General features: G+C 36.5%; 1 protein-coding gene and 1 long non-coding RNA gene across 4 annotated transcripts; one reads left to right on the plus strand and one right to left on the minus strand.

The window, feature by feature from the left end:
• Window positions 1-2893: 2893 nt before the first annotated feature.
• LOC120002987 (sodium/proton antiporter 1) lies at window positions 2894-10414 on the minus strand. Of its 2 annotated transcripts, none has more exons than XM_038851873.1 (10): window positions 10025-10414; window positions 9217-9390; window positions 8960-9088; window positions 8344-8520; window positions 6469-6575; window positions 5623-5743; window positions 4876-4937; window positions 4498-4800; window positions 3532-3826; window positions 2894-3450 (listed from the first exon to the last, which is right to left on the minus strand). In XM_038851873.1, exons 1-10 carry the CDS (start codon window positions 10283-10285, stop codon window positions 3331-3333), a joined length of 1749 nt encoding a protein of 582 aa, XP_038707801.1. In that variant the 5' UTR covers window positions 10286-10414; the 3' UTR covers window positions 2894-3330. The 2 variants fall into 2 exon arrangements, with proteins under 2 accessions (XP_038707801.1, XP_038707802.1); XM_038851874.1 differs by having other exon boundaries at window positions 2926-3450; window positions 9217-9401; window positions 10025-10154.
• Window positions 10415-11124: 710 nt separating this feature from the next.
• On the plus strand, window positions 11125-14322 carry LOC120002900. 2 transcript variants are annotated; one of them, XR_005469201.1, is made up of 7 exons: window positions 11125-11259; window positions 11339-11440; window positions 12391-12566; window positions 12669-13462; window positions 13534-13611; window positions 13691-13816; window positions 13971-14322. It is a non-coding gene; the product is annotated as an uncharacterized LOC120002900 (long non-coding RNA). The 2 variants fall into 2 exon arrangements; XR_005469202.1 differs by having other exon boundaries at window positions 13719-13816.
• The last annotated feature ends 157 nt before the right edge of the window (window positions 14323-14479 follow it).

Below are 14479 nucleotides of genomic sequence, written 5' to 3' on the forward strand. Positions count from 1 at the left end.
AAAATTGATAAAAAAAAAAAGTCAACTTAAAATAAGGAGGTCTAAGACGGAAAACAACTTTCTTTTTTGTCCTCTGAAAGTTGTTTTCCCCATGGTAACCGTCAAGTGAATTCTTTACTCAATGTATAAATGTAAATGGAAACCGCAAGAACTTTTAAGGTAAATTAAAAGTGGTCAAAATTCATGTAGGCCCACTGACCTTTAAACATTGGCCTGAGCCCTTTATTCTTATAATCCATAGGTCCACAAAGCATCAAGGCCCATAGCCCATATGGCGCCAGGCTCACGATCCAACAAGCATCAGTAGTAGACGTCATTCCACACGTCATTCACAATGGGCATCACACCAGACGTCATACCATCTGCACACTGAGAACAGGACATCACAGTCTTACACAATCTAGTTGTCACCTGACAGCCACAAGCGTTGCACCAATTAGCAACCCGCTAGCCGCCATGTGCCATCTCCACTTGTGGTTCGTTCCCACTTACGAACGAGTTACAAACTAGATTGAGATATGAATGCTACAAGTAATGACATCATTTGTTTTAATTGGACGGTAATAAATTGTAAGATACGATCACTTTCTTGTATTATGTCAGATAAAGCATACCTACACTTCATATAAAGTTCTACCTTCCACTCTCTACATGACATGTGATCTACCTACATACTTTCTAGACACCTAGACTGACAACCAGGGGCGGAGCCAATGTAGGCCCAGGGTGGGCTTGACAATTTTTGAAAATTTTTTATTAAATATACCCAAATTTCAATATAAATCCATTTCTTTTAATACAAAATAAGTTCAACTCTCCACAAGCTCTAATAAACCCAACTCTCCACAAGTCTTAATAAGCCCATTTCTTTCCCCTAAACTTCATATGAGATATCAGACTAAGTCAAGAGAACTTGTCCCGCCGTCTCCATATGATTTTCTTCAAATTCATCAACCGATTCTCAAATACATCGTTCTATTGGCCTTCTTCAAAACCGGAGGTGAGAGGTCTCTTCCCATCTCTATGTATTTTTGAATTTTGAATGGTTACTATAATATTTCTAGTCGACTTGTAAGCTTTCAAAATGCTTATTCATACATTCTCTGAACTAGCTTTAGACTAGACAAAAGAGTATGAGTATGCAGCTGAAGAGAGAGAGCATTAAGAGTTGGGCTCTTGGAGTTGAAAATTAAATTGTAAGAATTGATCATCATATTAATATATAGATATATTTGGACTACTTTTTGTTAGATATTTGTAAATAGCTCTAAACAAAATTTCGGGGACACTGCCCCCGAACCCCCATCAACTTTTTCACTATCTCCTATAGACCAAACCCCCTCTCATAACATTTCCTACACTTGCCCCCGCTGACAACACCCCCATCTTTTCACTTATTTTTTAGCCTCTGACACACTCTTTTCAATAAAGATTTTATCAAACTAATCGTTCAAAAGCACATAAGTTGCGAGACACAATTCCCAAGATAAATACCATTTATAAAGAACCCTTCCCCATCCCATCTCTGGGAAAGGGGATGCTTATTACAAACCTAAAACACTAAGCTTACCTTTGACAGTTTTTCTCAGAAGCCCACACATTATTCTCCCCCCGATTTTCCATCCAGGGTCATGTCCTTTGTTTACCCCACTGACTTAACCATCAGAGCTTCTACGATTGGCATCCCTCCAGTCCGGTTTAGGAGCTTCTCACGACTCTGTGAGACCTGTCACATCTATGGTTGAAAAATAAGTTCAAAAAATTGGTTCACACTTAATTTACATGTGAATATATGTATATTCAGGCTCACATGCGGACGTCAATGTTATTTTTATTTTTTTATTTTAAGCAACTACAACAACGACAATTTGCTTAGGCATGGATGGGAGAAAAGTGAATTTTGGTGGGGGTATGGATGAATGAAAGGATACAATAATGACATGTTAGGGCAAATGCAATAAGAAACAATTTACTGGGCCAACATTTTTGTTGACCCGGTCCCACCTCTATTACACAAAAAGTCAAGTCAAACACGTATTCTAATACAGCCACATCAGCAAAACACAAATTTCTATACACTTTTTCTTCCCACACACTTTCTCTTTCCACCCAACCCAACAACATTCCATTCCTCTATATTATCCACAACAAAACTACACCAAAACATTAAATATCAATACATCCACATCAGTAAAACACTTATCCCAATACAGCCACATAAGCAAAACACATTTTACAATACAGCCACATCAGCAAAATTGGCCCAATACCACTTCATCATTGCATTTGCCCTTATTAGATCATTTTTTGTTGGGCCAAATAGTATGGCATGGAACTTGGTTGGTCTATATGTTGATTTACTTTTAGTATATTTGGGACCCACTTTACACATTTTCTCTATCAATCTCATTCTCTTTACTAAAAGTATTGCAAAAATAATATTTTATGAAACATCAAAATTGTACCATTGTGGAATACCACATTTTCCTTCTTACTCATACCCCACTTTACATGTTTCTCAAGTTTTTATATTCAACACGAACATGTATATATAAAGCGACATGAAGTAATAATGGATGTGTTTGTGTATAAAAGGCATTAAAGAAGACTAATGGCAGACGCATACCTTTTTTTTATAAATTTATGTATGTCTATAATGTATACACACTAGCATATGCTTGTTGGTGGAAATACAAGTAATTTATGGCAGATTTGCAACCTTCTAATACGAAAATTCTCAGGAAAAAAAATTCTGATTTGAGCACACACATATTACAATGCTGAAGCCATATAGGTGAGTTTTTTTTTTTTTTTTTTTTTTTGCTTTTCTAAGCAGCCATATATCTTTACAAGAAAAAAGAAATGTTCTCAAATTTATATTTTTCACCAAAGAAACAACGAAAAATACTAACCATTTTTTCATCCAACATTAGAAATTAGTTATTTTTCCATGATAAATTTTTTCTTGAGAGATTGTTGGTTTCCCTCCAAACAAACAGAGAAATATGTAAGTTCTCAACGTGAATGTCATCCGCCAGTCCTATCTTCTGTTGGACACAGTGGATGGCGAAGAATAATCTCTACTCAAACAGTTCAACACCTAATGCCAAAAATGGCAAAAGATTACATTTTACAATGTAGCTATACTAACATCTGTTCACATAACCTCAATGTCTCAAGAGTATGCGACCGCTGTTTTTGTTCTCCACATTCTTCACCAAGCTCAATCTTATGCAAATAGCCACATAGAAAGATGTACCGCATTTTCAGTCGCTAGAAATAGTTCCAGTCTTTGTTGCCCTAAATCGTCACAACTGGAGCTCTAAATGATTATGACCCGGAAAGGAAAGGAACCTGCGCGACTGTTGTGGGTAATGAGATTTGGAGGTTATGAACTGCTAAATAGGCAGCAATACCAGCAGCATAGCCTGCAAATGCAAAACCGCTGACCTGCATTGTAGAAGAATGGTTTTCATTACACAAGAAAATGGTATTTTGATGCAAGATGTCTTTGTTAGTGGCAGAAAATACCTTCCGCAAATACCAAAAGAAGTCCACCTTTTCCATTCCCATAAACGCAACTCCTGCTGCTGAGCCGATAACCAGCATTGACCCACCAGTACCAGCGCAAAATGCAACCAGTTGCCAAAAGTTGGAATCTTGAGGGAAAGATGTGAGATCATACATTCCCATTGTTGCTGCAACTAAAGGAACATTGTCTATAATGGCTGAGACAACCCCTATTGCACTTGCAATTAGTTCAGCATTAGGTATATGAGCGTCAAGATAATTTGCCAATTCCCGCAAAATCCCTGCTGCCTCTAGGCTGAAAAGAACATAAAGGTAAATATAGGAAACTGAATCTATCATAAGGCATCATGAACTTTACCTCTACATTCTTCTATATAACACAAGCAGGATAAACTTCTTGCAAAAAGAGTGGATAGAATGGCAAAAGAGTAAGCTGTGCAAGGTACTTGTCATGAGAGAGAAGATCTTGTGATACATATGCCTCATTTAAATGTGCAAAATCAGGTTGTCGCACTTAAAACCAAATGAAGCATCCAATGAATTCTCGCATACTATAAATAGAAACTAAAACCCAATAAAGTAAAGATTCATGTAGTAGCAGTTCGTCTAATGAGATTACTGTTCTAATAACTGAATTGGAACACACTAAATAGTTCTAATCTACAAGTTGAACGGTGAAAACCTCAGAACTGTAGAAGTATAAATTAATGATAGAGATGAAAATTCAAAAGGGAAATGACCTATCAGGGGCTCTGTATACAACAAATTGAAAAGATCATATCAGACTCCTTGAAGACACGCACTAGTAAGTAATTAAGGAGTAGTTTTGGATTTAAAACAATCTAGTGATCAGAAACCAGTGTCAACGATAAAGATAAAAGAAGCTTTATTGTAGACCAAAAAAAAACTGTACCCTCAGCATAGGAAATGAAAGCCAGATACTAAAAAGCCCTTCTTAGTCTATACCTGCCGACAGACAGAAGGATTCCAAGGAAGAAAAGTGCCCCCTGAGTGTCAATCCGTGATAAAGCCTGGGGTACTTTTAACTTCTGCCTTTCAGATTCACCATAATGAATGGCATCAGTTAAAACCCAAAGAACTCCAAGCCCAAGAAGCATACCCAAGTAAGGAGGCAATCCTGTTAAGGCTTTGAACACGGGAACAAAAATCAAGGCTCCAATACCCACAGCAAAAACAAGCTGTCCTCGGGGAGCCATCTGTTCAGATGACAAAACATTGGCAGACTGCTGTCCTTTTCCATTAACTTCACTGAATGGAAGAATAAGAGTCATATTGGTTTCATCTGTAACACCTTATTTAAGTACGAAAATTCAAGAAAAGTACCTGGTCAGGGACATGAGAGCCAGTGGAACAGCAAGGGAAATAGCGGAAGGTATAAACAAGCCCTGTGAGAAAAGAAAGCACACGTAGCAAGATGCTAAGAGTTCTTCAAGTGCATCAAACTTTCCAACTTAGACCTGAAGGCTGTCTATACACTAATAAATATGTTATTTCAATCCATTGGGAAATGGCATGATGATGTTTCCACAAAAAGAGTAGCAAAATTTGAACAGTATGAATCCTAAACTTCTTGAATCACTAGAACTTATTGGAATTTACAGACTTCCTCGGTAAGAAATTAAACCACAACGCGATTGCTGAATAACTAATTGATTAGTGAATTAATAGTTCCTGCGTGAGTACTAAGCGCACTCACAAGCAGAAAAAAATTAGGGGGTGCAGGGGGGGAGAGATATTGCCTGTTTTTATTTCATTACATTCACTTTTTACAAATATATGAGAAAATTATATGCGGAATCTGGAATAAAGATCAAGACAAGTCATATTCATAAATGATTGTACGCGTGTCGAATGTGAAAATCAGTCAAGTTTATCCAGTTTTTTCTATTGCCCCTCTCCACACATCTATGCTTCTACAATATTTGACACCTAGGAAATTGGAAATATCTCAGCATACAATTAAAATATATTATAAACCAATGAATATACATCACATACAGATCCCAGCGAAGAAATAAAAAGAGCATGGAAAACATGAAATATGGGGTTTATCAGAATGATGAGAAAAACCTTCATTGTCGGCAATGTGGATATCTGACCATGTATCCATAACATGGTAGTGGTAACATCACCAATAGGAGTCCATGCCCCTCCAGCATTTGCTGCTATCACAATGACAGCACCTAGAAGCCTGTCCATATGATCCAAATATGTCAACGAATTCTGCTGATAAATTTTTTTTAAGAGAGAGGGAAAGGGGGGCGGGGTGGAAGTTTAGTTCTTCATTACTATCTCCTTCTGATATACCAAAAATAAAAGGTCAGAACCAATGAAAGAAAGAAATGAATGCATTACGCTCTAGCTTTTCATTATACGCAGTTTCTCCTGGATTTATTTTCTTCATAGTTTTTTTTTTAAAAAAAAAAACTCCTGTGCATAAGACTCCTGTAGTGGAAACATGATAGGGAAGGGGAAAGATGTATGCAACCCCATTAGGTCTTGTTTTGGGATTTGAACTTATGAGCCCAAGATTGCACTAAAACAACTTTACCACAAAGACAAGGTTGACCCTTTAGAAATTTACCTCACAAAATTTTCCATATTTATGCTTTAAGGCCTTTGAGGTTTAGCCCAAAGTCAAAATCTTAAAAATCTTTTGTTTATTGTTGTCATGAACAGCAATTATGTTCCCTGTAAAAAAGACTACTATTCCCAAGGCCAAATAACCAATATAACAACCTTCCAATACTTCACTTAAAAACATGGAAGTATGTCCAGTATTTTTACAAGCTAAGGAACTCAATGACAGAGTGAAGAATCCAAACATCAAACAGTGTAGTTCTTTAGAAAAAAAAACAAAACACTGCAGAGCAAAATCCACAATCACATGAAGTTAAGCAGTAAAATACTACATACTTGCGGTATTCTGAGGGAGGCACTAGTTTCCTTAATAAAGAAACCATGACTATTGTAGATGTCAAGTTATCGAGGATTGAACTAAGGAAAAAGGTGACAAAGCCAACCTGCATTTCAGCATCTATTTCTCAGAAACTATTAGACATTGAATAATGTTTGTGGTGACATAATAACATAACAATATAAAGTTATAGAATGGTAGAATTAAACAGATCTCCAACATTTCCTGGATTAGAAAGCATGACTAGAATGAGAAATGACTTCTTCAGATATGATGCAAAGAGACCTTGAGTCATATTTTTTATATTACAATGGACTACCATTTTGCTTCATAAGATCACTTATGATCAGATAGGGATAAATGATCAGGCATAACAAACTATTGTTTATAAAAAGTGAAATATCTTGCAATTTGCGAAACTCAATCTGCTTGCAGACGATCCTAAGCCCGGATAAAGGAGGGTTGTGGTAAGTCGGCAACTAGCATAAAACTTAGCCAAACTTATGCACATGAATAAAAATGAGAAAATCGTTGGGGTAATCCTTGCGCGCAACGCGTTGCTCAAAATCTGGGTGCATCGGTAAATAAGCGATGTTGGCACGGGTGTACCTTAATAGCGATGCACTGCATCAGACCCGAGTGTAGTGATAAATGAACAAGGGCATGCTAGGGTGTCCCCTGCAAGTGACACAATGTATCGGCGCCCAGATACTGTGAAACCTAGGCAAAAGTTCCCCCGATATGGAAACTTGGAACACAAGATTACTTACATCCAGACTAAGTGAATTAGTTGACACCATATGATTAGACGTAGAGTTAACATAATGTATCTACGGGAGACTAAATGGGTGGGAGAAAAATTTAGAGATTGAAAACACAAGTTAAATTATGGTATGATTTAAATAGAATATATGAAATATAAATTTAGTAAGAGCAAACAAGAGAATGAACAAACGATTAAATTAGATGGGAGAGATGTAACAAAAAGAAAGGTTTTTAAATATTTTGGCTTGATTTTCCAAGATGATGGAGACATTAGTTAAGGTGTACTTAATAGGATTAAAAACAGGTGGATAAGTGGAGGAATTCGGGGTTTATGCGACAAATGATTCCTTTAAGGTTAAGGGAAAATTATATAGGTCAACTATATGACCCGCGATGATGTATGTTTCTGAGTGTTAGACTATTAAGACAACATATCCAAAAAATGCATGTAGTGGAAATGCAAATGTTTCACTTGATGTGTGGCCAAATGAGGGAATATAGGATAAAACGTGATTATTATATCTAATGTAGGAGTAGAACCGATTGGAGATAAAGTGTGAGAAAACCGTTGAAGATGGTATGAGCATGTACAACGTATATATAGTGGTGCGGTGGTGAGGAGAATCGAGAGAATTTGTATAGGAGAAAGTAGGAAGCGAAGAGAAAGACCTAAAAACATGACTTGAAGTAGTAAGAAAGGATATGGATTCAATAAAAGTTTATGAGAGTATGATCTTAGATAGAAATGAATGGCGGAAATGAATACACGTAGTAGATTCTTGTTGAATTTTAGACTCATGTAGTCGACCCCGAGCTTTTAGGAAAAAGGCTCATATGATGATGATGATGTTGCAATTTGAGAGAAAATCTGGCGTGATCAACTATTGCTCACAAGATGTGGAGATTTCAGAATCCACCATATATTTTTCCCTCTGTAGTTTTATGCAATTTTATAAACAATAACCAAATCCATTATGGATGAGTGAAATTTTCAACGGACACCAAACTTTGGAATGATAAAATAATAAACTTATTTTCCTGGTAGATAAGCAATCGCAACTGCCACTAAAATGATCTGTCCATATGAGCAAGCAGGATGTAACACTAACCACCCAAAGCAGAGTCCGAGGATTTCGAGTGGTTATATTGTCGGTAACCAGCTTAAATCCTTGATGAGCATCAATTATCTCTACAATGGTCATGGCACCAAGCAAGAAAAACACTATTTCACTGACTTCTGAAGAAGCATGTGACAGCTCTGAAACAGCTATATCTGTAGAAGGAGCCTGTAAAAAAAAATAGGGAATATCATCAAGAAAAATTTAAATTATTCTTGGAGATAAAAAAAGAAAAGAAAAGAAAATGGCCTGTCTGTCCCCTTAAAGGCTTAAACACAACTAAGAAATTAAAATAATATCTCCGTTCTACTCTTAGAGTTAGGTAAGAACATATTTTGAGGAGGATCTAAGTTCCTAATTCACACACTTCCAAGTCATTAACTCAATTATCAGTTTATCACACAAGGTTCGCAAAGACAAACTATACAAAAGATGAATATGCTTATGCATTTTTTTATGTCCTTGATTCTCTGTTAAACAAATAATATAAGGTAAAGATATAAAAGTGTGAAAAAGGGCACTGTGAATTCTGCTTAAGCTCTAATCTTAAGAAAAGGTAGCCAAATCAGAGCATATTAGTGATTAATTAAACGAGAGTGAACTGTACCCCAATGCTTCGTACTACCCACAAGCTCACAGCCATTAGCAATCCCACTCCACTTTTATTGAAGGCAAGAGACTCTTCAAAGATAATTCCAGCATACCCTATTCCAAATAGCAATGCCATGGCAACATCCTGCATTATTGAGATTTGATGAACAAACTGCGATTATGGTACAACACTGAATAACAAGCATGAGATTTGTAATCAAATGCGCGAAGGCATTGCTAGGATTCAGCAGGAGAATGAATCAAGTTACAAACCTGGTTTGCCGCAACCCAGGAATGGTTGATTGCCACTGTCCCTGTTCCTGCTGCAGCTAAAATTGCAAGGGCTTTCAAAAAATCAGTCTTTGGCTGGTAAGTGGCTTCAAAATCTTGTGAGCTTGTTTCGTCGAGAGAACATAGAGGGTCACATGTTTTTGCTGGTGGTAGCTCCTGCTTATATGCTAAATGGTCAATGTATGAGTGACTATTGAAGAGAGAAAAATTACACTAATCTAAACAGAATTATCTTCAGTGTTGACTATACAGACTCCTAGTAACCTAATTCAAGAACTATGAGCTTAGGTCCCATCAGCACATACAGCATAAACTCACTTGAAATCTTTACAAAGAGTAGAGCCCTCTCCACCAATTTGGCAAAAGAAGCTTTCAACCATTTGGCAGAGGAAGGATTGCACAAAAAACATATCTAACTGTATCCAGTCCTATTCAAATTTTATATAGTAGGCCACAAACAATATAAGTATCCATAATGGTGGATAATAGGAATTCATAGACATCTATCATCAACCACATAAGTTCTGAAATTGAGGTACAGAAGTCCGGTAAAATTTGTCCAAACACTTAAAGTCCTCATCCAGAAATTAACCCAATTCTCTGGAATTTTTCATAAACTCCAACTACAAATGATAATAATTACCAAAATGTGTCATCTAAGAAAAATAGAAGTAATCACAATCAACAATCCAAGTTTCAAAATTTCTAGCTTGGAGCTGCCAATTACCGTAATTGAATTGGCAAGACAAGAATCATTGGAGTTTGACGCAAAATGTGGGTGAAGAAATACCTGGAGCTGCTTCTCTGAGTTGGACTGGGACTGGGGCGGGACATCAGAAGAAGAAGAAGATGAATCTCTAGCTTTATCTTCAGCTCTAGCGATAACCCCATTACCAAGCAATTTGGGATTCTTAATTCTACAAAGAGAAGAGCCAAAACAAGGTTGTTGGGAAGAGAGTGAAAGTAAAGAAGTCGGAAATGGAGCGACTTTTGGTCGTTTCTTGATTGAATGAGAAGTGGAGAGGCGGGTCCCAATTGAAAGAGCTGCCATGGGAGGAAGAAGGGTTTTGAAGAATCAATTTACAGTGGAAGGGAGGAGAAAGGAGAAGAATCAATTTTCAGCCTGAAGTGATTATGGATGGCATCATTCACGGAAAATGGACAAACTTTTTTTCTGACATCAAATTGAATTCGCTATCCAAGTATGAGTCTTATTCCCTATCGTTCCATATTAATGGTGTCATTTATACCATTATTTCCTGGAAAATAAAATTCAGTCAAAAATTTTAAAAAAAAAATTGGATCCTTCAAAAAAACCAAAAAAAAAACAAAGGACATTTTTCATCAATATCACCACCAGAATAAATAATTATAAAAAATATTTTTTTAAATCTTTGTAATTATTAAATTGGTCACCCAAGCAAGCAAGTTTCTTTTTTTTAATATCATTGAGAAATTTGTTTCTCATTGAAATCGAGTATTGGTACACATATGTCTAATACAGTTGATTATCAACCGAACCACCTCTTGTTGATAACAAGCAAGTAATTGGATGTGTCAAATTAACTATTTTAACTTGCAAATGATTTTTTAAATTCTAATAAAATAAAAAAAATTAATATCTTTAAATTTTAGATTACTCCAATTTAACTTTTAGATTATAATGTCTTCCAAGTGTTAAAAATGAAGGAAAAATATTATATTTTATGCACTCCAATTTATTATGTCTACTTTTGAAAAAAAAATTCAAAAAAAATGTTACCGAATTAATAAAATTATTAGTTATTTTTATGAAAATTTTAAAATTGTTTCCTATGTGAAAATGGCCTAATTGTAAATTGCAATCCCTTGTATGTAGTGTCCAAACGAGCCACGTGTCAAACGCGATTGGTCATCTTCAATTGTCTCTACCCCGTGCTGCTCAGTGCTGGTGGTGGTGAAACGTTCCTCTCTTCTCTGCAAACATGGCCAACTCTCCGGCCTCCGCCCAGCTCTCGCTCACAACCCACGGAATTCTCTCTCTCTGTATGTATTTGTCTTCGTGTTTCTTCTTCAGTTTTATCGTCGAATGTGTTCCATTCAATAGTATGAAAGTGTGTTGCAGATGCTTGTTCTATTAGGTCAGTGAAGACCCTAGCCGTTTCTAGTCTACCCAATTCGAGTTTTTCTCTAACCAGGAACGCCTTTGTCACTGGTCTTCCTCTATGTAAGGATTCTAATTCCTTTTTCTCTATAACTTGTGTTCGTTCGCATTTTCTGTTAACTCTTAATTTCCTTTTGGCGAATTGAACATCTTATGTTGCGTCTTCATCTCGCATTTGGAATATTTTAGATGCAAGGCCACACGATTTTGTAATGTGTGCTTTGAGAGTTGAGTGAGATTTTGTTGTTGGGAAAAGTGAAATTTTGTATATACTCATCGCGTAAATTTGTAGGAGAAATGCTGCTTAAACATAGCAAATTGTTGAACATTGAAGAACCATCATCTAGCTACCTTCACTGTTGCTAAAAGGATTGAATTCCTTTTGCTTGTTATCTTATATGGATACTAAAATGGCTCAGTTACTAAGAGGGCCCTGTTCTAGAATTGCTAGTTGATTTTGTTTACAATCAAAACATCCATTGTGAATGCCTATTCCGGGCGTTAGTTATATCTACTAATATCATCATCTTGCATTCTTGCTCATCCTTCCTTCTTCAGATCTATAGGAATATTATAATTATTCAAGAAGGAATCTGTGTTTATTGCAATCATGTTTAATGATATCGGATTGCAATAGCTGTGCTCAAGTACTGTGCTTTGTGGCATCAACAAAAACCATCCACTACTTCATTAATCCAGTTTTTTTATGCTTTTTTTGAGCCTCAGCTAGGATTTTGAAATGCTTGGTTGTCTTCTAAAGGTAAGATTGTGAGCAATGAAATAATGTCCAAGATATTGTTTTCTGTTTTGTGCATTTTGTTATCAAGAAAGTATGTGAAAAAGAACAAGGAAAGAAAATTTGTAGTTCGCACTACTGAAGCTCTTTTTTCCGTGACTGTAGTTTTATCATAACTACTGATATTTTGTTTCACTCTGAATTCTTTGCAAGGAAAGAATTTTTTCTGACAAGGTCAACTAGTAAAGTTTGAGCTTATCTTTCCTTTTCTATCCAGTAATATGCAAAACTTCTCGCCCAATGACTCTTGCCACTAAAGTAACATCTGTTTCCATAAGATGCGAGCAAAGCACCAAGGGCAGCAGTTTGGATGTATGGCTTGGCTGGCTTGCTATGGTAGGGTTCGCAGCGGCTATTAGTGTTGAAATTGCAAACGGCAAGGGAATTTTGGAGGTATGACTTGTTTTCTGGATTTTTTATATCCATGCCAAGAAAATCTACTTTTTTTTAAGTAATTATCTTTTTTACAATCTCTGTTCATTTTTGTTTCTGCAGAATTTCGGCCTCACATCTCCCTTGCCTACTGTGGCCTTGGTGGTAACAGCTTTGGTGGGTATATTAACAGCAGTGTTCATATTCCAATCTGTCTCCCAAAGTTGATCACTCGTTAGGCCATTCTTGATATGTGTGGAATAGAATGTTGATGGTTACATTTTTATTAATCATTTTGCTTCTTTTATCCAAATGACAGAGCCAATACTTTGAGAATGTACAAGTGGTTCCCCCAATATTTTTATCTTTAAATTTCTTGGGAGTTTTTCAATCTAAATGATAGCAAGCAATCAATCATCAATCTTACTGTACAATAATACGGAAGCTCAGAATCAGCCACTACACATGTTGCAACAACCTTTTATTTCATGGTGATTGTTCAGAATCAGTTTCGTCGTTTCGAGTTTTTGTGACACGATTCTTCAGAACGCAGTCCTGGTTCAATTTCTTTGTCTCAAGATTACTTTGTGGCAAAGTTCACATATATGATGTTCAGATTCATGTATGTTGTGGGCGATTGAGGTCCCCCTTTTGTCTTTTGTTCTTTCTTCAAGCTGAAGATTGATGGGTGCTGTTGGCACTAGGTCGATCAACATCTTGTCGATCAAAGGTGAGTAGGTGACCCTCTTATAACCAGGAGAAGCAACCGGAAATAGATGTCCTTGGTGAAGGGGGCTGCAAGCCTGCAAAGCAGGGTGAAGGGCTGAGTCACAACAATGAGCTACAACTTCTCCTCCAGCAGAAGACACATAATCTGAAACTCCTTGAAGCACAACACAACGACGTTAATTCCAAAGGTAACCCCTAAGAATTATTTTGTTCACGTTCGGTGGATCTATATTTTGACATTTTTTCCTAATCGGGTTAGGGTTTGGAGCCTCATCTAGCATGAGGAAAGCTTCTTCAACAACAGATATTGTTGAGGATTTGACTTCAATTTTTGGAGGTAATTACTTTTTGGAATAAGAAGTCTCTTGCGTAGTGTAGTTAATAGTTATTTCTCTGTTTATCTTACTTATTGCCAGACTGGCTGGGCTACTTTTACTTTCAAAGCTCCTGCATCAACTGGGGAGTTCAAAGAGTTCGAAGGGGAAAGCGAAGAAAGACGAAGAGCTAGGCTGGAACTCCGCCAAAGGACACAGGAGTGTGCGGTAGGTGTGCTATTTTCGATCTCTAATATAATTTGGATTTTCTCATAACCCGCATGCTGTTACCTGAAGTCAATCTGTTCACTTTGTGTCTGATGGAATTTTCCTGTATGGGATACAGCTTCAAAGTTTCTGATTGATGTGTCTGTATGTTCAGGCAAAAACACTTACTGAGAAAAATCAACATGACCTTCAGGTTAAGCTACTAGATGTTTGTTACGCAGTTTTTGCAATGTACTGCCAGTCAACCTATCGCTCACAGGTTAAGCTACTAGAGTTGCTTCTCATGTTAAATGGTTTATACATTTTTTCCTTAATGAAAGATTTAGTTCTCTTGCAGAATTTTACATGTAATATATAAAGTGGTAATGGTTAGGGTCTGTTTTTAAAGAGGGTGTTTTTGTCATTTGTCATGTTATCTCTTGGTTAGGGTATACTTTTTTAAGAGGGTGTTTTAATATTATACCGTCATAGAAGAGTCTCATTTTGTATAAAGTTATATTATCATGAGTTTTTTAAAAACCATCAAACACTTGATAATTTTATAGTATACATAGTCTTATCTTCTGCTCCAAATGGACCCTCAACGGTCAAAAAGTTGAATTGGTTAATAACCGTGCACTGGCCATTCCCTTAATCCACATTACACGGACCCTCGATTAGTCT

Source organism: Tripterygium wilfordii, chromosome 7 (genome assembly GCF_013401445.1).
Source record: "Tripterygium wilfordii isolate XIE 37 chromosome 7, ASM1340144v1, whole genome shotgun sequence".
Lineage (NCBI taxonomy): Eukaryota > Viridiplantae > Streptophyta > Magnoliopsida > Celastrales > Celastraceae > Tripterygium > Tripterygium wilfordii.